Genomic DNA, 27,886 nt, shown 5'->3' on the forward strand with positions numbered 1-27,886 from the left:
GAGCTGGGGCTGAGGAGACCAGAGGAGAGGAGAAATAAGGAGAGAGGAGACGATATGAGAGAAGAAATGAGGAGACAAGAAATGAGGAAAGGAGAAATGAGCAGAGGAGGAGAGAAGTAAGTAGAATAGAGGAGAAAGAAAGAAAAATGTGCAAGGAGAGGAGAAATAAGGAGATAGAATAACATACAACAGGAGAAATGAGGAGAGAAAAGGAGAAATAAGTAGAGTAGAGGAAAAATAAGGGTACAGAAGAAGATATGACAGGAGAAATGAGGAGAGGAGAGTGTGTGAGAGTGTTCAATAAGAGGATGAGCAGAGGGAGGGAGAGAACGGGGAACATTCAGTTGAGTGAAGGACGGAGGAGGATCTACACAGAGGTGAGCAGTACAGTGCAGGAGTAACGCAGCAGGAGCAGTGTGTGTGTTTATTTGAACAGGTCTAAGAGTGTGTTGTGTTTCCGTGCTCTCTTCTCAAGTGTCTAGGTGTGTGCTGGATCGCATACGCCTGACAACACCAGCACTGCAGTAAAACAATAGCCACAACAACTCGACCTTTACCCGCGGATCATAACACCTCACTAGAGAAATAATAGTGCAGTCAGCAGGACATCATGGCGGTTTACCTTTAACCGCATACACACTGCTCAGAGGGATCATAACATCTCAATCTGTCTTACAAACACACACACACGTTTTGTTTTGTCTATCACACACTGTTTGTAAATGAGAGAGTTGTCTGTGGTCAGGAAGTCGCTCTACAAGGTCTCGTTATGCACATGATCTTCTTTGCTGTGCGGACTCACTTTCTCTCTCACTGTGTGGAAACTAGAAATAGTGTATTTCTATTTGTGTCAAGCTGCTCATTCAGTACAGCCCAGATAAACATTTACAGTAATGCCTAATTATACTTTCCAAGTTTAGCTCGGGATAAAGAATAATGACAAACTGTCTTCCATGTATGGAGTATGTAAGCTATACAATACTTAAGCAGTATGAGAAGGTTTTTATGCTTTAAATAATCCGCTATTTGTAGGATAAGCTTGTGTGTTGGTTGTATGTTACCTAGGCGACAGCAGCATCAGTGGGCGGGGCAGTGGGCTGTCTGGGTGTGGGAGTGGCTCTGTATTTCTCTCCCCCTCTGGCCCCGCCCCTCTATCCTCCTGATTGGCCAGCAGCAGGTCTGAAGTGTTGTTGCTCTCACCGAAATCCTCAAAGTGCTCCTCCTCTCCTCCAATCACGGCCACGAGGGTGTGGCCATTCAAATCAGAGCCCAAAGTGAACCTATCACAGAAACACATGGAATATAAGGTGTCATCTGCACATATTTCATTAAAGGCTGTTGAAAATACCAAGCAAATATAAACATTTTCTTTTCACCATTGTTTCTATATTTGAAACAATGGTAAAAGCTTGTAGCAAATTAATAAATTAAAATACATTTTTAGTTTTGTGGCCATAAATCGAAAAATTAATCTCAAATGTTTGGGGTTGGTAAGAATCTTTTTTTTTTTTTTTATGATTTTAAAAGATGTATCTTATGCTCACAAAAGCTGAATTTAAAGACAGCAATATTGTAGAATATTATTACTATTTGAAATATGTTTTAAAATGTAATTTATTCCTGTGATGCGAAGCTGAATTTTCAGCATCATTACTCCAGTCTTCAGTGTCACATGATCTTCAGAAATCATTCTAATATGCTGATCTGCTGCTCAAGAAGCATTTCTGATTATTATCAATGCTGAAAACAGTTTAATCTTTTTTGTGGAAACTGTGATTTTTTCACATTGGATTTCACATTTTTTTCCGGATTCTTTGATGAATAGAAAATTCAAAAGAACAGCATTTATTTGAAATAGAAATCTTTTATGACATTATAAATGTATTTACTTTCACGTTTTAATGCATTCATTTAATGCACCCTTGCTAAATAAACATTACTTGCTCAAAAAAAAAATGTTGAATGGTACTATACTGTATATTTCATCACTAGAAGCTTATTTATGTCTAATTTACCCTTAATTCACATATAATTTAGCACAAGTTTTACATAAAGTCTTAAGTAAAGTCTTAAGGAAAAATCATAAAATTTTCAAATGTAAACATATTTACAGTGTCTCTGAACAGTAAATTGAAATTCTAAAGATATTAATGTCTGCTTTTTTTTATTCCTACTATAAAAATATACAAAAACTCCCTTGAAAAACATCCTTGTGTTTTTGTATGTGAGGCAGAACTTGATCAGTTTGTCTTTAGGATGATAATCTGATAATTCACTTTAATCTCTCAGCAGGCCTAAAAACGGCTGAAGAATACCAGAAAGATTATACAAAGAACAGCACAAACCCTAAAGAATCCACACAAAAACAGCCCAATGCCAGTGTTTTCAGAAGTGCTCATGAAGACGAACAGACTCAAAGTACGATAGTGATCATAAACAGGTCACATGAAAACTCACCATTAATGATGAAAAACATCACAAACCACGCTTTTAAAGTACATTTATTGCATTAAGTGCATCATTCAAAAGATTTAGGGTTAGAATTTTTTAATCAAAGAATCATGAAAAAAAAGATCACAGTTTCTACCAAAATATTAAACTGTTTTCAACATTGATACTAATCTGAAATGTTTCTTGAGCAGCAAATCAGCATATTAGATTGATTTCTGAAGATCATGTGACACTGAAGACTGGAGTAATGATGCTGAAAATTCAGCTTCGCATCACAGGAATAAATTACATTTCAAAATATATTCACATAGAAAACAGTTATTTAAAATTGTAAAAATATTTCACAATATTTCAGTTTTTACTGTATTTTTGATCAAATAAATGGAGCCTTGATGAGCATAAGAATCAACAACATAAAAAAAAACCTTTCCAAACCTTTGAATAGTTGTGTATGAAAAGGATAAAAAAAAAGACTGTACACGCTCACACACAATTAACAAGAAAACTATTACTGGTTACATAAACCTGTCAAATACTCACCCTCGTTTCACTATAACATTGCGGTTGGTCACACAAAGCACGCGTGAAGGTGGCGACCGCATCTTAAAGCGATTCGGCCTTTCATTGGCGATTCTGAGCAACTGGGCACACAGCGTGTCAGTGCAAACCAAACTCCCACGATCGATAATAAACACTGCTTACTCTGAATAAACTAGCTTTATGTGAGGTAACCTGTAGTTGTCCCTGTAGAGTTTAATCTGCCGGACATTCCTGCCAGACGTTTGTGACCCGGAAAATCTGAATCAATCTCCTGTGCAAGCAAAGTTACATATGCTTAAAACGTACGATGTGTGTGCGTCTTAATCTGATTTAGAGCTCAGTAACGGTGACCCAGTGTGTGTGCTAACATACTCTGCAATCAGTTTAATCTCCGCATGCATAAACTTATGTTGTCCAACTGATACTCAAACACATATTTAACACAGAAACACGTTGCATTAATAATGCAAAAAAATCGACTAAGTAAACCTTGTTAGGTAGGTAAACTAAGGCTAGTCTGTGGGATCTGAACAAACCCTAAATGCTAACAAAGCACGCGTGAAGGTGGCGACCGCATCTTAAAGCGATTCGGTCTTTCATTGGTGATTCTGAGCAACTGGGCACACAGCGTTTCAGTGCAAACCAAACTCCCACGATCGATAATAAACACTGCTTACTCTGAATAAACTAGCTTTATGTGAGGTAACATGTAGTTGTCCCTGTAGAGTTTAATCTGCCGGACATTCCTGCCAGACGTTTGTGACCTGGAAAATCTGAATCAATCTCCTGTGCAAGCAAAGTTACATATGCTTAAAACGTACGATGTGTGTGCGTCTTAATCTGATTTAGAGCTCAGTAACGGTGACCCAGTGTGTGTGCTAACATACTCTGCAATCAGTTTAATCTCCGCATGCATAAACTTATGTTGTCCAACTGATACTCAAACACATATTTAACACAGAAACACGTTGCATTAATAATGCAAAAAAATCGACTAAGTAAACCTTGTTAGGTAGGTAAACTAAGGCTAGTCTGTGGGATCTGAACAAACCCTAAATGCTAAGCACTGATATCTGAGACCGGAAGTCAGAGATCTAGAGAGAAATCTGCAAGTTATCGTAAATATGATTATGCATTTTCCGTAACTCAGAATGTGAGTTTCGGGAAGGTCAGCATTGGCGAGACAGCGTGACCCTGACACAGCTAAATCAAGAGAAACACATGAGGGCTGAGAGCCAGGAGATTTTACAATCACAGAAGCGAGTAAGAGCGAGAGAGAAACAGACCCTAGAGAGTGAAAGATGGAGAAACTCTGGGCCGCAGGAAGGCAGAAAGAGCCAACTCCACACTTCCTGCAACTGGGCAACAGGAAAATAAAGACTGACACCGATAACACGGGAAACAGGAACACCTCGGTCAGCTGAGCTGATGTTAGCGGCTCTTGGGAAATAAGAAACTCTAGTCAGCAGATTCTTGCATAAACACAAATAAACAGACTTATCACTGCACACTTACTGCACAAAAGTTAGGACAAATGCAATCCAATGCAATGTCAAAAATGAACAAGGGAAAAAGAATTTAAGCAAAATCTTATTTTGTATTATAACCCGTCACCTTTGCTCAACACTTATGTGGCATTACGTGGCATGAATTGTTTTTGTGGCGCCTGCCTTGTAAAACTAAACCAGAGACCAGAAAGTGTTTTTCCAGTGAACACTGTGTCCAAAGCTGATACATAGTATCAGTATTTTGTGAGTTTATTGCTGATACATTCAAGGCTACTGAAACGACACGGTTTACAGGTGAACAGTCACCATTAGACATGATGTCATCACATTTCTGCAGTATTATTTTAGTATTTTTTATATTTTTATATATTTTGAATTATCTTTTGTTTTTATACTTTTTAATTGTGTTATGTGTAATTTTAATTATGTTATTATTTGTTATATGTTTGTAATTTGAATGAGTTTTTTCAATTTTTATTTTTTAATTGAGTTTCAGTTCTAGTAGTTTTAGTACTTCTTCAACTTAAAGGTGCAGTAGGAGATCTTGGAAACTGCTAACTTTAGCCTGATAGCACTGAAAGCGAATGTCCCATTCTCCCTGCAATCGCCGTCCAAAGCCACGCCCCCTGAACGCATATACGCTCACAGACCAGAATACCAGAGACAACATTACTGCAATAGCCTACATCAGAGGTTCCCAATTCCAGCCCATGTTCCGAAGTGAAGTAAACTTAAACGGATTTCCCCTACTCAGGGAGTAGGGAGCAATGAACACTGTGTAGGGATCATATCGACCGGAACATGTTTCTGAAGACAATCACCTATTGCACCTTTAAGCTTATTTCTTAAACATTTCTTGTTTGAGCTTCAGCTTTATTTAAATAAATATTATATTATTTTCTTCACAAGATGTTAACTGATGGACTGGAGTGGTGTGGATTACTTGTGGATTATTGTGATGTTTTTATCAGCTGTTTGGACTCTCATTCTGACGGCACCCATTCACTGCAGATCATCCATTGGTAAGCAGGTCTGTTCTGATGAAGAAACAATCTCTTCTACATTTTGGATGGCCTGAGTGAGTACATTTCTGAATTTAATTTTGGGTGCACTATTCCTTTAATAACAACACAGCATTTATGGCATGATTTTGGTTGATTAATGAATCCAGTCTCTTTGGGCATGTTATTTGACACCTGTGTTTTGGTGTGTTACCTGTTGCGGTCGTCTCCATCCGTGAGTGTGTTTTCAATGCCGCTGTCAGTCTCCACATCCTCATGGAGTTCTGGATGGACCAGAGCCGTCGTGTCCTCGTCCGTGAAGGTTTCACATTCACTGTAGGCGCTCTCCGACCCGAGATAGGCGCTGTCTGAAACCTCCGCCTGCTGCAAACACACACACACACACACTAATTAGAAAACTTTTATTGCTTATGGAGACATAAAGGTGTTCCCGCTTATGCTGCAAGTATCAACTTTGTCTCAGAGGTTTCTCCTAGAAACAACTCAATCAATGATTGACATGCAATAAGAATACAGAGCTATAAAATGGATGTGGATAACAGCTCAGATCATTTGGTTTTGGAAGAATTTGATGAGAAATGTTTAAGTTTATACTTTTCAAAGCAGATTTTGCAAAGCATTTTTGTCCATTTCACCAGCTCATGCCTTTTATAAACAGCAACATGCAAACACACGGGCGGAGGTTATTAATGTTTGCAACGAATGTTTACAGAACAAAATGATCTGATGCATTCAGGAGTGGTTGAAAACACATGTGACCACATTGCATTTGTAGTGTAAATGCTAATCTGTTCCGATGCTTTCCAGATAACAGCCTACTCACCTGTCAATCATCCACTGCACAAAACCAAGGGGTTTAACGTTAAAAGACTCACAAAACAAACTGTTGCTTTGTTGTTATTTATTGCCAAGTTTAAATGTACTATGAAAGTGCACCTTGTCTAAGGTGGATATTTACATAAACAATACATCAATAATGATTAAATAATAATAATGACAGGAAAAAGATCTGGGCACACCTGTCAATCATCCACTGCACAAAACCAAGGGGTTTAACTTTAAAAGACTCTCACAAAACAAACTGTTGCTTTGTTGTTATTTATTGCCAAGTTTAAATGTACTATGAAAGTGCACCTTGTCTAAGGTGGATATTTACATAAACAATACATCAATAATGATTAAATAATAATAATGACAGGAAAAAGATCTGGGCACAATAAAGGAAAAAATGCAAATGTATGTAATACCCCTTTTTCTACTGTGTATTTTCTTTTTCTTTTTTTTACACCAAGTAGAATATTAAAAAAAATCAAAAATTAAAAAAGGTTAAAAAATAATACACAGAATGTATACCCCTTGTTCTACTTTTTATTTTTCCCTTTGTTCTCATTTTTATATTATGCAAAACATTTTCTTGTAAAAATTATTATCTTGAAATTATGCCCCTTGTCCTACCGTTTAGTTTCCCCTTTGCCTGTTATGTGATACATTTGCTTGTTTTACAAAAACAAAAGAAATAAAGTGTATAAACCTTGTCCCACTGTATATTTATCTATACCCTTTACTATATAAAACATTTAATTTTTACATTTAATTTAAAAGTGAGAAACTTTGTTCAATTTCTTAAGTTGTTTAAAAACACAACGACCAAAATAAACCTCAAACCTTCAGTCGGTCAGTAAGCTCTAACCAAAAGTACAAACTCCATCAGAAAACCTGCATCTCAGTGCCCAACGTACCTGTGTGAGTCTGTTAGGAGCTCTTAAAACAGGAGAGGCCATTCCCAGAACCATTCTTCCTACTTGAGTACCGTCACACGGGAAAAACAGGTTCACTAACTAACCTAAAAACTAACAACAGCTGCTTCCTGTACCTTTCACAGTCCCCACATAGAGTCACCAGAGAGAGAAATTACTCCTAGTCTGCTGCCTTGGAAAATAAGGACCAAAGTCTGAAGGACACCAGGACCAGGAATGGGTGGAGTCTGTGCCCCTGACCCCGCCCCTTTAATTAACATTACACTCACGTGCCAACAGAACTTCTCACCACACCAAACAGAGTGTGTGCATACATTATGTGGCTGTGACTCAAAACCAAGTGTCCTGTCTACTTAGACAGCATTTTTAGTGTGTCTATGATGGCCAAAAATGCTGTCTAGGTAGGAGGACCACTAGCAAAACATTAACAATTCACACCCAACATGCACAAAACACTTATTCATGACGGCACGTGCTGCAGCAATCATATGTTCTGATGACTGACAGGTGTGTGCATGCGTGTGTTATAAAAAAATCTATCACCAGCCTGTCCTGTATATTGTTAACCATATGTGTGTGTGTGTAAGTGTGTTTGTTCCTCTGGATGAGGTGGTGTGTTTTGAAAGCAAACACGGACACAGCACAGCCATTCATGACCCGCACAGGTGTGTGTGAGTGTGTGTTTCATTAGAAGTGACGGGAAAACAGAAATGAGGAAAGGGAAAATCAGATCGCAAAAACAAGACCCTGAAGCAGCACATTGCATATTTCTGTATTTACAAAATGAATATGCTAAATACTGCAGGGAATAATAAGCCCCATTTGCAGTTTCAGAAGAGTTTATGTTTACTGACACATTATATTATTGCAGATATAACTCTTAAAGAGTTATAAAACTCTATTATAATTAAAGCTTTTGATAGACGGGGCCATAAGCACTGTAGACACTGAGGCATACAAATTAAGCTAACCATAATTTAATAAAGTGGTTATCTTAAACTACAGGAAAGCTAGCTTAAAATATAAAACCGTTACAGTTACAAAAAGAGTAGTTAACCACACTGAAGGACCAAACATGTTTTTGAATGAACCTCATGAACAAATGAAAATTTGAAGAAAACTTACACCAAGAACTAAAAAACTAGAATACACTTTAAATTTTATGAATGGGTTTAAAATATAGTAATGTACACAAGCATCTAACTAGAAATTTCACTTAAAGAAATCTGAAATGTCACACACTTACTAACAGAAAAGAAACAAAGAACATCTATAGACTACTGTGCAAAAGTCTTAGGCCATTAATATTTCCACCAACAAAAAATGGTTTTAAGTCAGTTATTTCTATCTTTTGCTGTAGTGTGTCAGTAGGAAATATCAGTTTACATTTCCAAACAAAGGAATGTTTGGAAATGTAAACTAATATTATTATATGTGACCCTGGACCACAAAACCAGTCATAAGGGTCAATTTTTTTAAAATTGAGATTTATAGATCATCTGAAAGCTGAATAAATAAGCTTTGTGAGGATAGAACAATATTTGGCCGAGATACAACTATTCTTGTCTGGAAAATCTGGAATCTGAGGGTGCAAAAAAATCAAAACAGTGAGAAAATCGCCTTTAAAGTTGTCCAAATGAAGTTCTTAGCAATGCATATTACTAATCAAAAATTAAATTTTGATATATTTATGGTAGGAAATGTACAAAATATCTTCATGGAACATGATCTTTACTTAATATCCTAATGATTTTAGGCATAAAAGAAAAATCGATAATTTTGACCCATACAATGTTTTTTAGCTATTGCTACAAATATACCCCAGTGACTTAAGACTGCTTTTGTGCTCCAGGGTCACATATGTCCTTCTGACACATTACTGAATATGTAGTTAGTAAATAATGAATGAGCTGAATACACATTTCACCACTGAGCCAGTAGGAGGTGCTGTAGCAGAGCAATGAACATGCTCTGTTTCTCATGTTCTGTGGTCTTTCAATCTTTTGGGGAATTTGTGGAATGTGCTGGTCTAGAATCCATGATTCTGCAATAACGGGGTCCTGAAATTCTGATTTATTATGTTTGTCATGACAAGAGGGGAGGAGAATTGGCCACAATAACCACAACGCTGGTGTGTTATACCTCGTCATATTCCTCTGGAGGTCCATTGGCTTCCACCGCACTGAGATGAGTCTTGTAGAGATCTGGATCAGAACCTGATAAAGAAAAACATCTTAAAATAGGATTATGACAAAGAACTATTGATAACTGTTTAGATTGATATATATAGAAAAACTACTGTTTGGTTGATCAACATCACCAGCATATGGTAATTGAGTGTTTTGGAGATGCAGCGGTTCATGACATTCACATTCTCTTTATGTTTTTGAGCAAACACTGAGCAACTGGGCTGTCTGGAGTCCAGGAAACTATATTTATGTAATAGTCCGTTTCAGCTAGCTGGAATATTTTCCTCCTGAAAAATGTTTCCTTGAATCTGGTAAATGTTATGGAGTACAAATAGACAGGCAGGGAGAGGTAGATGCTCCACAGTCACTCATCCATTAATGAAGAGAGAAATCTGACTCGTGAAACACTGGACGCCCAGCAGGCCATTAGAAACATGATCACCCTCATTACTGAAGTATTATCAGTAGAAAACCCAAGCAAAGTGCTTTAAGCTATTCCTGCATCATCATAATAGATTTAAAGAGAGATGGGGAGTGTATGAGCCTGCTAGTGTATGGATTTGCTTCGAAATACAGTCAGTGAGCAGCCAACATAGACCACATTTTTAGGAAATAAACGGTTAAATATTTGGCATTACATCACTTGCTCACCAATGGATGCTCTGCAGTGAATGGGTGCCGTCAGAATGAGAGTCCAAACAGCTGATAAAAACATCACAATAATCCACACCACTCCAGTCCAGCAGTTAATGTGTTGTGAAGCCACAAGCTGCGTGTTTGCAAGAAACAAATCCATCGTTAAGGCATTTTAAATGTTAAATAGTCAAGCTAAAATACCAGTCCATAATCCATAATAACACTTCCTCCAGAGAAAAAGTCTATTCCCTGTTGTCCTCTCACATCAAAATACAACCATACATTTGTTTAGATCTGTTACCAATGCTTGATCTTTGCAGATTTCTCTCCTGATTCAGATGAGAGCATTTTTTCACTGGAGGAAGACTTATTATGGATTATAGATTCATATTTTTGCCAGAAGTAACGGTTTGAAGTTAAAAACATCTTGATGAATTCGTTTCTCACAAACACAAAGCTTTTCACTTCTCAAGATGTTAACTGATGGACTGGAGTGGTGTGGATTACTTGTGGATTATTGTGATGTTTTTATCAGCTGTTTGGACTCTCATTCTGACGGCACCCATTCACTGCAGAGGATCAATTGCTGAGCAAGTGATGCAATGCTACATTTCTCCAAATTTGCTCCAATGAAGATACAAACTCATCTACATCTTGGATGACCTGTGGACAAGTGAATTTTAGCAAATTTACATTTCTGGCTGAACTATTTCTTTCCTAGGAAGAGAGTTTACTAAGTTTTGAAACACATGTTAACCAAATACATACTAATTATTCTGAAGGTTTAGAGAACAGATTGAAATGTGTAAAGCATCTGTGTCTAACAGGTGTCTAAAGCAGGTGTCTTCAAGAAAACTATGACAGCAGACATCTGAGGATTATCATGTGTGCTTTGCCACATTATTTTTGCATTTAAGATCAGGTTCTGTTATGTATTATCATGGTATGAATTCACTTAGTTTGAATGTTTAATCTAGCTATAACTCTAAATATATCAGTCATGTTAATGCTCCTGTGTGGCAAGTAAAAGCTCTTCGGAGACTCTTTTCTCTATAAAGAAACTCAAAATTCCCATTTCAGCGGTGTCATTCACTGTGAGTAATTCACAGATGCTCTGACTCATTATTTTGCGCTTTGTTTTTCTCTCTCTCAATCAGTAAAAATCATTACTAAATAGTGTCAGATTATCACGCAGTCATCAAGAAAACAAGATGTTTGTGTTTCTGACTTGGCTATTCTTTTGAGGACAAAACTGATGACGAAAACTCTAGCCTAACCTGAAAAAAGGTCCTTTTGGAGATGTTCATGAAAAAGAAAAAAAATGCTGCTTAAAGGGTTTAAATAATATTTTTATTCTGTTCTGAAATTGACAAAAACTCTATTTTAGGGTTTGGATTAGTCTATAGTATAATTGATCTCTAATTAAGAACAACAGATGTTAATGGAAACTCCCAACATGATTTAAAGCATGCCTTGAGTGTGTTTGTATGTGCTGCTGCTGTACCTTCATTGCTGATTGTGCTGATGCCTCTGTGGAAATCTTCAAAACTGATCACACCCAGACCACTGGGATCCAAGAACCGTGTCAGATCCTTCACCTGAAACCACAAACACACAGCACTCAACAAACACGAAAAAACACAAACTATTCATCTTACACAAACAGAGCTGCAACATTATCATACATTTAATGTCAACAAAACACACAAACTGATTCTCCCACAAAACGGAAAAAAAGATAAAGAATGAAATGCGATCTTAATTTCCCCTGCACAAATGAAATTACATCATCAAAACAAAGTGAGAATAAGAGACACAAAAGTGACCTAGGCTCGTTTTAGCATTTTTCTTCATCTATGTATTATCTTCTATTTAAGAACAAAACATTATATAAACTTATTTGTAACTCAAGGATAAACAAAACAGACAAAATCAGTCCATCCCTGATATATGGTGGCCAGAGCATGTGAGCGAAGCGGAGCGGTGTGACGCTCCGCTACGTTTTCCGCTCTATGGACGTGCGCTCCACTCAGTCGCTCTAACCGCCCAAGCAAGCGCTCCGTTAATATTCCGCTCACGCTCGCCGTAAACCAATTCCCGCTCAGATCCCGCTCCGTTCTGTAAAGAACAAATTTGCGTGCATTATATTAGATTATAAATTACTGCTGCCTAAGATTCTCGATCTCGAACAAGCAAATCACCAAACGGCATTCTGGGTTGAGCGAGTGGCGCTGAGCGTATTGAGCGAGCGGAGCGGAATCTTCAGAAAGGCGCTCTGCGCTCTTAAGGAAATATTACCACTCCGCTCACACTCCACTCCGCTCACATGCTCTGATGGTGGTAAAACACACATTCTCTCTCTTACACACACACACATTGTCTCGATACACTCCAGTGAACAGACACAATTACACACAGTCGGTAACCAGGCAACAGCAGAACTGATATCCAGCAGGACAGTCATGAGTTCCAGAATCAGTTCTCAAAGTAAAACCACAAAAATATTCAAATACCTCCAACCGACAGATCAAAACATCAAACTGTTGCCTAATCATTAAAGGGGCCATCGGATGCAAAATTCACTTTACAAGTTGTTTGAACATAAATGTGTGTTGGAAGTGTGTGTACACAGCCATCCTATAATGATAAAAATCCACCCAGTGTGTTTTTTTAAATCCCTATTTTAAAATCCCCTTTCTCAAATCAGGCTGTTCTGAGATTCCTGTCACAATGACGTAGTTCTGCACAGGCCCCTCCCACGATAGTTGATTGACACTAGCGTCTTACCTTAGACCCGCCCTGAGTGAGCTGTTATCAGTCCGCCATTGTGTCGACTCCAGTGCAGGGGAAGACAAAAACGTCTCCGATTAAGCGATTGAGGTGTTCTGTTGTTGGATGTAATAATGAATATAGCAGTTGTCACTTTACTCCCGACATCTGAGCCACTGAAGATGCAGTGGATTAACGCTACTTTCGTTTTGAAGGGAATGCGCCAATCACCGATCTACCTATATGCGTCTATGTTCGCGCGAATCATTCGTGATCCAGCTTCAACAGAAGAAGTGAGCATAAGGGTTTTTTATGAATCTTTGCAAATCGCCTTTCCTAATAACGTGCTAGTTAGCCAGTTTCACGGCTGAAGTTTACAGTCTGCTCGTCACCCCACGGAAGAGAGGGGCGGGGTCAGCAGAGCTCATTAGCATTTGAAGCAACATGGACTAGAATGGCTTGCTGAAAACAGAGCTGATTTTGACAGGGTAAAAAAGGTGTTTTTTACACTACCTTTGAGAAATTTTAACCAAAGTGTGTTATAGACTTTTCATTAAGACCCTAAAGAATCATATCAACTTGTGGAAAATGGGCATCCAATGACCCCTTTAAACTCTATTTGTGTGCATGATATTTTAGCTCTTAAAGGCACCAATTTACACATACAATAAAAATACTATGTAAGTCAACGGCTACTGTCAACTGTCTCGTTACCAACATTCTTCAAAATATCTTCTTTTGTGCTTAACAAAAGAAAAAAACTCATACAGGTGTTTCATGAGTGTCAGTAAATGATGACAGTGAATTAGCACTTTAAATTACTATGTAGGAAACAGGGTTATTGCTGTTAACTAATACAAAAACTAAAACTACTAAAATATTTTTTTTATTGAAATAAAGCTGAAATAAAATATAATACAAAACAAAAAAACTAAACTAAAATGGAAATCAATTACAACTCAATAGTAATATTTAAAAAATAATAAAAATAAATATATTAAAATAATACCAAAACTTACATTAAATTAAAAAGAAAACTGAAAATATATTTAAAAAAAAAACTAATTCAAAATATGAATAAAATCTGTAATAGTACATAAAAATACTAAAATAACTATATAAATACACAAGTTGTTTATCAATACATTTCTATCAGATAAACAATCATTTAAAGATTATTCCTGGTATTTTATCACCTGTACAATCAAATTTCCTTTAATTAATCAAATGACTGCTTTAGGTAATGACTGTAATGTGGGGCAGGCGAGGAGCTGTTTCACCCACTGTATATAAAAGCATCTCAAGTCAAAGTGTGAAAACCAGCGAGTCACGAATCAGTCACATGAGCGGCGTCACTTTGATTTCACACATCAAAAAACTGTGACGGACTGAACCACATCAATTACGATTAAAGCAGAAAAAAGTCATTAAAAACCTTAGGCCGTTGATCTTGATTTAAAACACTAGGTGTTTTAGGTCTTCACAAGCTAATTCACCCCATACAGAGAAATTATTCTTTATTCTTTTCACTTTCTAACTTTTTTACATTTTAAAAAGCACAGTAACAACAGCTTTCTTATAGAGTCACACATGGACAGTTTTGCTCTGCTACCTGATGCTAATTACCAGTTCCTTCCTGGAAAACACTACTTCTGGGTAAGAATTTGCATCTAACGTCACACAATCCCATAGCAACCGTATCACACAGATAAAAAAGACATGGAAATGACATAATAATGAAAGACACATGCCAGGGTATATACAGGAATCATGGAGTTAAATTTAATACCTTTTAAGACCTTTTTTAAGACTCTTTCCATACATTTTAAGTCCTCATCGCCACTCCAAGTTTTAACCGGTTACATCTGCAACACTTTAACTTACATTTACTCTATACTGTTTGTAAGATAGCACAACTAAACAGACTTACTTTGTGATAACTCCTTATCAATGCAACATAATTCAGAAGGGGGGAACGTAGCACAAGAGAATTAATTGAGTGACCAGTAAAAAAAAACAGCCCAAAGTAGCGCAATTATGTCCCAAATATCAAAATGTCATTTCCATTCCTAAAATACATATTTTACAGTCACTGTTATGCACATTTATCATAAACACAGCTCAAATGCTTCCTACTAGTGTGGCCCAAAACATTTAGCACAGTTTTATTACAGGTAGAATGCAAAATGTTTCAGTACAAGCATTTCAACCAAATGTAATTTATGCAATATTTCAAACCTTTAACCCACTGTGGGAAATCAGCCCATGGCAACAGTTTAAAAGCAGCCCAATTTCGTGGAAAAAAACAACAACAACCCTGCATCCAACTCGAGCTGCAGAAGCCAGATTTGACTGATCACGGGTCAAAAGGAAGGAGAGATAACTGACAAAGATGTTGGAGGATTTGCGCCTCAACAGATCCCGAGCTCACTGACAAATATCTTTTATCGTAATATGTGCTCCCTTTACACAGTGCGTGCGCGATTGCGAAATTGAAAGTGAAAGTAAACTGCGACTGCAAGCGCTCATTCACATATTGATAGTGGTGCCCTGATGTGCGAAAATTATATACAATATTAGAATGTTTGCGGGAGTGGATGGGAGCATGCGGTAATGATCAGAAGTTCAGCGTGAGCGGGATCAACAAGCCCCGCACTATCACGCAGCGGCGCCGTCAGTCAGTGAGAGCCGTAACAGATGACGTCAAATCTTGCGGGATTCCATAAATAAACTACACAAAACCCCACTATTCGGACAAATATACATAATGAAAAGATGATACAAAATTCAATACCTTGGAAAATGGCATTTAAGACTTTTTAATACTTATTAAGCGCCTTAATTTTATCTAAATTGATTTAACAACTTTTAATACTTTTTAAGACCCCACGGACACCCTGCGATTCACACAGACACAATCTCTCTCCAGTCTGTACTGAAAACATATCTGAGACCAATACAATCCACACACACACTCAGCATTTATTTTTTACATCATATCACTTTCTGTCTCCCTGATTCTTCATCAAGTTTATTTCTCTCCACCCTTTTAGTCATAAACCATCTCAGTGAGCCAACCAGCTGAGCAAGCTCTTATAATGTACACTCGTATCACGAGAAGAAACCAGTGCAAAATTGAGTCCAATCACAGTCATGCAGACAAAGGAATTACCCCCGAGGCTGGGACGGTGTATGGTTTGCAACTGCATTCCTGAAACCATAAACTACATTATAAAGAACACACAAACTTGCTTAGTGTTGCAAATATGTGATGCTTTTCTCATGACAGAGCGGTTAAAGTTTAAACCTATCACACTGTCACAAGCTCACTGCAAAATTAGACTAATCTCAAAGACAAATGCAAAAATAAGTCATATGTTTCATTACCTATGTACAGTGCAAGTGCATTTGGGAAAAGATTAATAACAATGATGATAAGACAAATAAAAGAGTTTATTTGTCCATGCACCCCTCTCTATCATCTCTATCTGCCCGTTTAACCTTTCAGCTGATTGTATCAGCAGTTTTAACAGTCACAAAAGAGACAGACTTCCGGCATCTAATCCATCCTCTCTTAAATGCACAATGGCATGTGTCTGGGGGATCAGGAGTTAACAGGAATGCAAATCTATATTCTCATCTGAACTGCAAAATAACCACAGAGGGATTTTGAAGTTGGTACATCTGGTGCTCAATGTTAGGTCTCAAAAGCAGTTTGAAAATAAATACATCCTCCTTCTGAATATCTAGCATCACTTGTCTACTGACCTGCCAAATACATATAATGATAAACACCTATAAACACTAGTGCAACATCATTAACGCTCATCAAACAATACAGAGGACCATATTTTATTAGATGAGCTCGCATGCATTTCAAACACAAATCAATTCATACATTTCAGCCATACATTATATATTATTGATCTACCCTCAGTTTAGGTGTCAATTACATGACTTACTAAACTAAAACTTTTTTTTTTTCATACTTAACTACCAGGATTATTCACGTTTTAGAATAAATTAAGCTAAAATTGACAGAACCTGTGATGACAAAAATAAATTGCCACTTGTCCCTCTTTTTGTTTAAAATAAACAAAAATCAGTCTTCAGCAGTAGTCTGTTTCAATAGTATAGACACAAATAGTGAGTTTCAACATGATTTTAGTGTAAAAAAAATTCCTACTAACCATTTCTATGCAAAGTTATTTTACAACGTTGCAATGCCATAAAACAGCTGTAAAAATTATGAATTAAAGAGCTTGAAAGCTCAAATAATACACAACTTTTAACAGAAAACTATGAACTTCACATTTCTACTTTTAAAGCTTAAAAAAAAAAAAAAAATTGGCCCCATTTTTTTCCATTGTAAACATCTCACCATAACCTCAATTGTTTTTTAAACACTGGACAAGCTGAAAATATCTTGAACTGTATTGAACCTGGAACATTCTTTTAAACAGCTGATGTTCAAGTTAAGATACAGCAACTATTACAAGTTACTACACAATTGAATATATAAATATAAATAAATAAACTTCGGTAAGAAGTTTGAGAGATCATTACAAGACATTAAAAAGTGTATTAATACTTGCAAAGATAATTAAAACTGATGCAAAATAGTTAAAAAAGGAAAAACACCATGAAAGAAAGAGCGAGAGACACAGGACAAGAGTGGTATTCTCAGTCTTTCAGGGTTTGAATAATAAAAGAGCAGTTCTTGGGTGTCACCATGATCAAGTTTCACTATGAGCTTTGGGAACCAAGAGAAGACGCACTCTGTCCTGTAATCATAAGGCACTTTTATAACATTTACACCCCCCACCCAACATTTAGCCACCACAAACTCACACAAATAGACACGGATACACCAAAAACTGACCTGTTCGGCTCCATATGCTTTTGCAAACTCGATGAACTCCTCAATATGGACAAATCCATCTCCGTCCTGATCCAAAGCATGGAAAACCGCTCTGAGAGCCGACTGCTCATCGCTTTTATGGGCTGTTGCGGAAACTATAGGCACATTTATCAAATCCACGGGGACCCTCTGGTCATGGAGCGATTTGGTCAGCAGAGCATCTGAGGCCTTGCACAGATCCAGAGTCATTTCTGCATGTTTGGGAATGTTGGGAGTATCAGGATTATTCTCCATCAAGGTCAGGTAGGCCTCCCCATCCAGGCTGGCTCCACAGGGAAAGACATTCCTATGTGAGGGAGGAAAGCTGGGGGTGACTGAGCTCACTTGTTGCTCTTGTGCCAGGTCTATCTGTGATGGTGTCAGCTGATGGAAATCCTCCTGATGTGTAAGCTGAGCAGGAAACCCCGCCTTTCCCTCTCCTGTAGCTTCATGCAGTTGGCTGGGAGTCTCTGTGGTCTCTGTAAGATCCGGCCCCACTAGTCCACCCGTCACGGTCAGCTGATCACCTGCACAGGTGAGGGGCATGGACTCTAAAGAATCACGATTACTTGCGCAATGAGGTATGACTTGATTCTGAGTAGACATACTGCAATCTGATCTCTCCCCTCCGTGTAAAGACTCACTGTGAGGTTTCTCTTCGACATTCGGCTGTGTATTGAGACCGTCATTGTGAGCTGTTGCATTTTCTTCAGGTGCATCTATTACAACTGCACTCGAGTTTGCAGTCAAAGAGTCATTCAGTTGGTCCGAAGATGTGAGATTTTCCTCAAGTGCATTCTCTTTTTGCTGAGCATTGACTTGTCCCTGACAGGTTTCACTCATTGCAATCAGTTCTTGATTGTTGTCAGCTTTACTGTCATCTAGGTTTAAATAAACAGTTTGCAAACTGTCCGATTTACTTTGCAAATTGGTTCCCTCTTGATTTTGATGCAAATCTGAGATCTCTAAAACTTTGAGTGTGTCTGAGTCCTCTGTGTTACCTATTGTGGGTGTGCGATCAGCTCGCTGTGTCTCCATAGCCTCAGGGTCATTGTCTACATTGTCGGTTTCTACATTTGTTACATTATCCTGAAATTCAAGGGTGAGTGCATTAGATTCAAGATCGGGTGAGTTTGCATCACATTTCTCCTGTTCTGTTAGCTCAATAGCATCTCTTACAGGTGGAATTACAGAGTCTAAAGATGGCACAGCTTCGCAAGAGATGCTGTCTGTTAAGATTTCAAACATGGAATCAGGAATATCGCCATCATGGGACACCTCAGATAAGGCTTCAGCCTCAGTTGAATGTGTGGGCTGGATATGGTCCTCAGGTAAGATGTCATCTTCAGGTGAGAGCTCAATTAAGGCATTATGCTCAGATGTGCTGAGTGGCAAGGCTCTTGTGGACTCCTTATGTTCGTCTATGTCAAGCAGGCTTTCAGTTGAAGGATCTTCTGACTGCAAATCAACAAAAGCAATTGGTGCGAGTCCTGTTTCAGGTTCAGAAAAAGCATTATCAGCTGTAGCATTGGACACTACCTCCTCCTCCAACTCTTCTCCAACCGTTTCCAATGGTTCACATTCTGTGGATAAAACACACATTTCTTCACAAAGTTCAGATATGCAAGACACACCTAATGGACTCCTACAAACGGTCTCTGCTTCAGAAGATAGCTGTGTTGTTTCCATGTTAGTGTCTGTCATCTCTTGGCTCTGAAGATCATCGTCAAGGGTCTCGTTACTAGCGAAGGGCTTACTACTCTCTTGTTCAGAGTACAGACCTCCAACCAGCAGCCCGGGTAACAACATCTCTACCTCATCCATTTGAAAGGGTGCACTACTCTCGTGATATGGCAGAATAGGTGGTTCTGTACATATCTTCGGAGAGGTGAGCTCACAGGGAAGGGCTGTGGATGAGTAGATGTGTTCTGGTGTAGGTAGAGGTGTCTGACAAATAATTGAAGGCTTGGGATTTGAGTTCGTATCTGTACATGACAACTCCACAAGAGAAACGGGCAACAAACCTTCAGAATTCAGAGTGAGATGAGTCCCGTGTGGAAGCAAGCTCTGACTGTCATTGTTCACAAATGTTTGGGAATTATGGCTGAACTCACTGTTTGTTAAATGTGTGTCCTCAAGGAGGTGGGTTTCTTGTAGTAGTGGGTCAATAATACCCAGCTCACCTGTGTACACATCTAGAGGGTTTGAAGTAGCAGTAACCTCCACCGGTTGCAGGAAATCAGGCACCTGTTCAGGAAGGTCATAAAAGTTGTTTTGATTCTGCACTTGCATATTTAAGACCGTAGGACTAGTAGATCTAGAATTAAAACAGATGGGATCTCCATCAACAGTTTCCAAACTTCCAGGAGAACCCTCTCCTTTGAGATTTTGGGAAGGAGGAGGCTGAGTCTTCCAATCGGGATAGACACATTCCAAACCATTTTCCCAAGAATATGTCTGCCCAGAATACGGAGAGGACCAAAATAAGTCATCTAGGTTTATGGCGTTCTCCTGAAAAATGTCATTAGTAGAATCAACAGAACTGTTATCTTTATCCATAAGGAGAAATCCAAGGGGATTCTGCTCAGATTCCCACTCAGCTTTCCCATTCACCTCCCACTCAGAACACCCCTGAGGGCTGGAGAGAACTTGCTCCATTGAAAAGAAGAGTTCTCTCCTCTGACAAATGGAAATATTCCAGAAATTCCAATCCTTTATGATCCCACAAGGTAATGTTCGGAATTCAAAAGCAAATGGTGGCCTCTTCCAGCATACGCACCAAAAGAAATATCCTTGTCGAGACCATGCGTAAGCGTCCACCTCCCTGTAAATGATCAACTACTGTTTACTTTTGTGGACACAGGGATAATGTTTCATTGCTGTAATACAGCTCATATGGACTGAGACATTTTTCCGATATGCACACCTCTCCATGGGAAAATAAATAAATAAATAAAAAATGTTGGCCCTGTTTTCCCTGTTCTGCATTCAGTCGCATCTAATCCACTTGACAAGTCTTCTCAAAACATGCTGATCCACATTCCAATCAACACATAACAACAGGATTACTTCAGTACTTAAGATTGCTACCCATAAAACAACTCAAAAAATCTTTATGAAAAATACAATTTTAGAATCTATACATGTATAAGAGAATACACAAGATTGCATAAAAGAGAGCTTTATCATTGCCAATATAACACTGTATAACCAAATTCCATAACCTTTAACTTCCTAGAGTTAAAAAAAACTGCCTCTTAAGCAAATCATTATAAGTTCACATTAATGGTACACTTATAAAAGGTTTGACCCTGGATTAACTACTAATTATTAAAGTCAGATTATGGTGTAAAAACACAAGGCAGTGTATTCAATTATTTTACTCAGATTGTCTCGCTGTCATAGAGAATACATCTTAACATATCTTCAATTGTTATGTGTTAAGCACAACAGACTATGTTTTAAACAGCTGTCATTGTGTTATTAGACAAAAAAAAAAAAAAAAAAACGAAAAACCTTAACGTTAAATTATAAACTTGTTCTCGCGCGGTTAGCATCAGCATCCTCCACATCTGAGGTAAACCCATTAGCCGACTAGCTGGCCCATACGACCCCCGCTCATTTGAAAATAAAAGAAGACCCCTGATGTTTCTGGTTCCCGTCAGACTTGATTTAATCCCTTTATTTGGTTTGATGCTAGGTGTTTTATTCCTGTTTGTATTTCGTAAAAACAGGCCAACATCCAGGTCGAGTCTCGCGAGTCATCCACCTGCGCTTGTTATTAGCCTGTTAGCGGGATCAAATCAGCGCGAGACCACCGATAATCCCATAAATAAAGCGCGAATCCCTTTTATTTTAATCCCTCGGCGGCGATTTATCCGTTAACCTGAAACCTGAGATTTAGGATGAGCTTGTGAGGTCCTGTTTTTTTAGTCGACGGATGATGTTTCAGTCTCTCTCTCTCTCTCTCTCTCATCAGCAGCAATACACACCCTCCGTTGTCTCTCTCACACACACACACACACACACACACACATTAAACAAAGTTTCAGTTACCATTTATTTTTTTTCAAGGACTGATTTTTTTCTTTTCTTTTTTGTAAATAGTTCAATGTGCCAAATCGGTTTTTTCAGTCTTTAGAACATATCATATCCTCACAGTTAGCTTGAAAAAGAAATTGTATCCGGCATTATAAGGTCAAAAATAAAAATAAAATATCATCAATAAAATATCCGTCATATTTCACCTCAAAATCAAAGGAAGAAAATATATTTGTAATATATTATATATAAATATATTATAAAATGCAGTCATTACAGTAATGAGACAAAAGATACTCATTATCATAAAGTAGGAAAAATATTATTATGATTAAAATAATCATAAATTAAAAAAATTGTAACATGTTCTTTGTACTGACATTAATTTATGCTGAAAATCCAATGAAAAGAATGAGAATTTACAACTCAAAAAGTATAACAGAGCATTATGAAAAATAGAATTTGGGTAGAAATGTTTTTAATTCTAAAAATTTAAGTCCTAAAATTAGGCTTAATTTTCTTAACACAGAATATTATTGCTTATTTCTTTCTTTAGTTTTGGGGTGAAAAATAAAATGGACGTTTTTGTAATATTCAACAACCATACAGATGCTGGCATGATCAACTGGTCCATTGCTGTTGATTTCATCTTCTATTCATGCTATTTATCCTTTCTTTTCTCTGCAGACCAAAAACCTAGAAACATAAGAGAAACGAAGTTAGAATGAGATTTTATATACCAAAAACGTTACCCACATATTCACAGGTCAATCATACAGTGGTAGAAAATTTCGGTGGATTTCATCGAAAATGTTTTGCTCACAAGATCGCAGATTTTTTTTTTAAATTGATTCTCTTAAGTGTGTTGAGCATTTGAATAATTATTATAATTATTGATTTATGTTAATCGGTTCAGTCCTATATAACTAGCAAGCACCTGTCTTCTAGCACAGGCACACACACCTGTGTGCGGTGCTGTCTGTCATAGTTTTGCAGAGCGAGATGAGACAATACCCAGCAGCCGTTCCACGTCATTGGCCGAGGTGAGCCACGCCCCTCCGTCGGCGACCAGTATAGCGCCGGTGACATATGAAGCCGCGCGGCTAGCCAGGAAAAGAACCGCATGTGCGATCTCGGTCTTATTGCCGGCTCTTTGCAGCGGGATGCTGCGGAAAACCCCCGCTGACTCGGCATGTGAACCACCTGAAAGAACAATAGTGATGGTGAAAAAGAAAGGTATAGTGACACTACAGTTATGCTACACACACACACACACACACAACTGTCTTACCCAGTCTACGGTATCCCTCTGTGCCAGAGATGGGCCCTGGAGCCACTGTGTTCACCCTCACACCACTGGGGCCCCACTCGACCGCCAAGTGTCTCGTCATGGCATCTACAAACACATATAGATATGCAGATAATTAGTCCTTATTTTAGTATCATTAATATACTAGTATATATTTGTTAATATTCAGAATTTTTTACAAATATTTTGTTTTCACTGAGTTAATTTTTTTGTAATTTTGTTGTTTGTTTTTGCCATTTTACTAGTATTTATTTATTTAGTTTTTGTTAATATATGTGTGTGTGGGTCAAAGACATTAAGATGTCCGCATCAAAAGAACTTTACAAAAGTGATTTTATGTCCATAGAAAGCACATTAAATGTAAGTAAAGTGTCTACTTTTAAGGTTTCAAATAAGTTTTTGGAGAATAAAATGTCAAAATTTGGTTGAAATAATGTTACATTGTCATTCAGTGTAACACAATATTTACATAAAAATTCTAACAACATGCTTATTCTGACGTGTACATATTAAAATATATAAAAGAATAAGGGAGCATATTAAATTTGATTGTGTTTTAAATGAGGAAAAAATTCTTACTGACAAATGGGCAAAACCTAGGATAGTGGCCAATTTTAAAAAATTTTAATTACAACTAATTAGTATTTGGGGTGAAAGTAATCAATTTTTTAATATGTCATAAATTGATTTTTGTTGTAAATATGCCTGACAAGATTGTTACACTGAATGACATTTTAGTGGGTCTCTTCTGTAAATCAGGGGAAAATGTATGATATTTATTTTTTGCTAAGAAAAACAAAAACAAAATTGCAATTAAATTAAACAGAAACTTTTTACATTTTTTTGGGGAAAAACAACAACAATTTAAAGCAGTATATATATATTTATTTCAGTTACCATTTATTTTATTTCAAGAACGGAAATGTTTTTTTTTTTTGTAAATAGTTCAATGTGCCAAATCGGTCTTTTCTATCTTTAGAACATATCATATCCTCACAGTTAGCTTGAAAAAAAAATTTGTATCCGGCATTATAAGGTCAAAAACAAAACAAAACAAAAAAATGTATATATTCATGTATAAATCATTAACGATTAGAATTAAAATAAATAAATGGGGACAATTTTGATTTAATTCCATCTTTACACACCAGATGTAATATGATTTATTCCACTCTTTTATCCAACTCCATGTTTTTATTCGCCTTACAAATGAGGAACATCAGTCTTCATACTAGTTTTAGATTCATCTGCATACTATTGTCTTACGTATGGTTTCTTCCATTTGTCATGGAGCACTATTACTCGTATAAATACTTATTATATATTTTAATGTTTATAAATACAAATATATGACTTTATACAAATTATGCAGAACATAAACCAAAATCAACACTAACCGTTTGCAGCCTTCGCTGACCCAGCATGCACCTGGAGAGCCTGACCTCTGTATCCCAGTGTGGCGGAAATGTTGACAATGGAGCCGCCATGATCCTGAGATAAAGAAATAAAGCCACAAACTATGAGACTGAATATAAAGTACTGCTTCATACAGAGAGATCTCTACATGTGAGAAAAAAAGCCAAGGAGTGAGATATTTAAGTAATAAAAGTCTTGAGATGTATATCTGTACCTTGAACCATTTGTCATAGATGACTTTACTGGTGTTGAAAGTTCCCATGGTGTCGATCTCCATTACCGTCTTGAAAGCGTTAAATGACAATGATGTAGCTGGACACAAGAAATTACCTGCAGCATCTGTGAAATAAAAATTACAAACCACAAAACTGTATGACTATTTTCAAAAAATACATGTGCTCGCATAATATGCAACCACACATTAGATCATAAAAAAGGAAATTTGGACAGAGGGTATTAAGCCGATTATCAACATCATTATATCTACAGAATAAAGATCTCTTTGGTAATAGACTGTTAGTTTGGGACATGTTTTTATCACAGGTTAAGGCACTGTGTTTGACCTTCTAACTCCAGCCTTACTGTTAATTAGTATGTCAACACGTCCAAATGTCTTCAAGGTTTCATCCATGGCAGCAGAAATCGTCTCTGGTTGACGCACATCTATGGCAATCCCCAAACACCGTCTGCCTGTAGTGCTGCTTAACTTTTTTGCAGCCTAAACCACACAAACACATAAAGATGAGTTACTCTTCATCAGAGTAATGACATCAGTGAGTTGCTGAGGATTTGTAGAGACAGTACCTCAGTGAGTTTCTCCAGATTTCTGCTGGCGATGACCGTGTCGCACCCATGCCTGCACGAAAAAAAGTTTAAAAAAAAGAAGCTTCAATCAACTTATTCAGATGAATTTGAAGTTGCAGGCTTGAGAAGACGACATGTTATTGAAGGTCACAAAGGTTTAAGATCAATATGCATGTCATTATAAAAGGTATATCATGAGTGAAAAAGTCGAGCTGAGAGGTACATTCATGGACAAAGTGTTGAGAGTAGGGCTGCACGATAAATCAAAATGGAATCGAGATCGCGATTCAACAGAAGCTGCGATTGTCATGCGTATCTTTCAGTGAAGCACGGCTCTGTGATCAGTAGTAAATCTCCATCTCCATAACTTGTCAGTGAACTACGGCTATGTGTAGTAAATTCTGCTCCATCTGAAAGCATGTGATGATGATTTCCTGCTGATTACAGAACCGGCTTTTTTAACCATGCGCATGACAATATGCGCATGACAATCGCATTCGATTAATCGTGCAGCCCTAGTTGAGAGTGAGAAAATACTGAGGAAAAATTGCTGACAACTCACCTCATCAGAACTTCTGCTATTCGAAACCCAATACCTGATCCTCCGCCGGTTATAAAGGCCACCTGATCACTGCAAAAATAAGTCTCTCTTTCTCTTTCTCTCTCTCTCTCTCTCTCTATATATATATATATATATATATGCATAACTGCTGTTCAAAAGTTAGGGAACAGTAAGATTTTTTATGTGTTTTAAAGAAGTCTCTTGTGTTCATCAAGACTGCATTTATTTGACCAAAAATACAGAAAAAAACAGTAATATTGTTCAAAATATAAATCGTTTGTAACAATATACACTACCATTGAAACGTTTGGGGTCAGTAATTTTTTTTTTTTTTTAAGAAATTAATGCTTTTATTCAGCAAGGATGTGTTAAATTGATAAAAAGTGATAATAAAAACTTATATTGTAAGAAAATATTTCTATTTTAAATAAATGCTGTTCTTTTTAGCTTTATTCATCAAATAATCCTGAAAGAAAGTATCACAGGTTCCAAAAAAATATTAAGCAGCACAAAAGTTTCCAACATTGATAAATCAGCATATTAGAATGATTTCTGAAGGATCATGTGACACTGAAGACTGGAGTAATGATGCTGATCAAAAATTCAATTTTTCATCACAGGAATAAATTATATTTTAAAGTATTAAAATAGAAAGCCATTATTTCAAATTGCAATAATATTTTACAATATTACTGTTTTTTCTGTATTTCTGATCAAATAAATGCAGCCATGATGAGCAGAACAGACTTCTTTAAAAAAAACATTACAAATCTTACTGATCCCAAACTTTTGAACGGCAGTGTATATATGCATATTAAACAATGCAGGGATTTCAAATGCAAAAGAATGAAAACTTCAGTGTTTATTGTGCTTACATGAGCAGATCAGGGCTGTAGATGTGTGAATATGTGTTCATGCACTCATCAGTCTCAATGTCCTCTGGTGAATTATTGACCAGCTGAGGTTTCTCTGCCATGATCCTTCTAAATAACCACATAAAGACATGAAAACCACCAAAAGGTCATTTGCATGCAAAAAGTCAACTTTTGCTTACATCGCAATAGCAAATGAGAGTCGGGCAACTAAAAATCCACATCTACTAAAAGTATTAGATTTGTGATTTTGAAACCTCTCCCATAACTCTTTGTTTTTGCAATGCGACAAGCGAGAAACAAATCCAAACAAATCGTGAAATAAAGTTCATAGTTACTTTACCCAAAATGAGAATCCGTTTGCACATGCGACCCGCTCCCGCGTAATTAATGAAGTTTATGCAACAGCTGTTTTCATTTTGCACGATGGACTTCTGTACCTGGCGATATGCGTGACGTCAAACGAACGAGCGCACGTATAGCATTATGGGAAATGTAGTCCGCTTTTACTAGCGCTAGCAGCGATGCCGAGTGTAAAAGTTACATATCATTTTATTTGAACGTAATGAAGTTTATGCAACAGTTGTTTTCATTTTGCACGATGGACTTCTGTACCTGGCGATATGCGTGACGTCAAACGAACGATCGCACGTATAGCATTATGGGAAATGTAGTCCGCTTTTACTAGCGCTAGCAGCGATGCCGAGTGTAAAAGTTACATATCATTTTATTTGAACGTAATGACAAAAACTGTTCACATTATAAATAATAAATAAACAAAAAAGCTCTGAGAAAGTTATCGATTAATAATAAAACATAGCGTATGTTTCTGAGACCTCCAAAAAAGAAAAGTACTGACTGCATCAGAATGATTAGCACTTTGGTATTTACATCAGTCAAAGACATTTCAGAGAACACCAACTTTTTGGTGTTTTTTTTTATTAGTGAACAGTGTTGGGGGTAACGCACCACGAGTTACATAATCAGATTACACTTTTCAAGTAACTAGTAAAGTAACGCATTACTTTTACATTTTCAATAAAATATCTGTTACTTTCTCAAATAAGTAACGCCAGTTGTCTGCGCTGTGTTCTAGACTAAATGTGAAAA

The 27,886-nt window shown here is 37.2% G+C and overlaps 2 protein-coding genes across 6 annotated transcripts in view; both read right to left on the bottom strand.

The window, feature by feature from the left end:
* Window positions 1-20,581, bottom strand: part of LOC107677234 (rab11 family-interacting protein 3-like) — a 28,289-nt gene extending 7,708 nt beyond the window's left edge. For both annotated transcript variants that reach the window (XM_016472056.1, XM_016472055.1), the window contains exons 1-5: window positions 17,755-20,581; window positions 11,608-11,701; window positions 9,421-9,494; window positions 5,715-5,884; window positions 1,062-1,280 (exon numbers count right to left, since the gene is read on the bottom strand). In XM_016472056.1, coding sequence (XP_016327542.1) covers window positions 1,062-1,280; window positions 5,715-5,884; window positions 9,421-9,494; window positions 11,608-11,701; window positions 17,755-20,430 — 3,233 coding nt within the window. In that variant the 5' untranslated portion in view covers window positions 20,431-20,581. The remainder of the gene's footprint in view (window positions 1-1,061; window positions 1,281-5,714; window positions 5,885-9,420; window positions 9,495-11,607; window positions 11,702-17,754) is intronic.
* A 1,776-nt stretch (window positions 20,582-22,357) lies between these two features.
* On the bottom strand, window positions 22,358-27,242 carry LOC107677236 (peroxisomal 2,4-dienoyl-CoA reductase). Of its 4 annotated transcripts, none has more exons than XM_016472058.1 (10): window positions 27,217-27,242; window positions 26,780-26,887; window positions 25,905-25,973; window positions 25,343-25,394; window positions 25,121-25,256; window positions 24,753-24,877; window positions 24,520-24,613; window positions 23,105-23,209; window positions 22,828-23,016; window positions 22,358-22,509 (listed from the first exon to the last, which is right to left on the bottom strand). In XM_016472058.1, the coding sequence occupies exons 2-10, from the start codon at window positions 26,878-26,880 to the stop codon at window positions 22,475-22,477; spliced, it is 906 nt and encodes a 301-aa protein (XP_016327544.1). In that variant the 5' UTR covers window positions 26,881-26,887; window positions 27,217-27,242; the 3' UTR covers window positions 22,358-22,474. The 4 variants fall into 4 exon arrangements, with proteins under 4 accessions (XP_016327544.1, XP_016327543.1, XP_016327546.1 ...); XM_016472057.1 differs by lacking the exon at window positions 27,217-27,242 and adding an exon at window positions 27,120-27,207; XM_016472060.1 differs by lacking the exon at window positions 27,217-27,242 and adding an exon at window positions 27,120-27,207 and having other exon boundaries at window positions 22,777-23,016.
* Between the last annotated feature and the right edge of the window lie 644 nt (window positions 27,243-27,886).

This window comes from Sinocyclocheilus anshuiensis, unplaced genomic scaffold (assembly GCF_001515605.1).
Source record: "Sinocyclocheilus anshuiensis isolate Anshui unplaced genomic scaffold, SAMN03320099.WGS_v1.1 scaffold392, whole genome shotgun sequence".
NCBI lineage: Eukaryota > Metazoa > Chordata > Actinopteri > Cypriniformes > Cyprinidae > Sinocyclocheilus > Sinocyclocheilus anshuiensis.

Coding starts and splice junctions, on each gene's coding strand:
- LOC107677236 (XM_016472058.1), bottom strand. CDS start 26,880: ATGGCAGAGAAACCTCAGCTGGTCAATAATTCACCAGAGGACATTGAG. Junction 25,257..25,342: donor ATCTGGAGAAACTCACTGAG/GTACTGTCTCTA, acceptor TGTGTGGTTTAG/GCTGCAAAAAAGTTAAGCAG. Junction 23,017..23,104: donor AGAGGGATACCGTAGACTGG/GTAAGACAGTTG, acceptor TTGTTCTTTCAG/GTGGTTCACATGCCGAGTCA.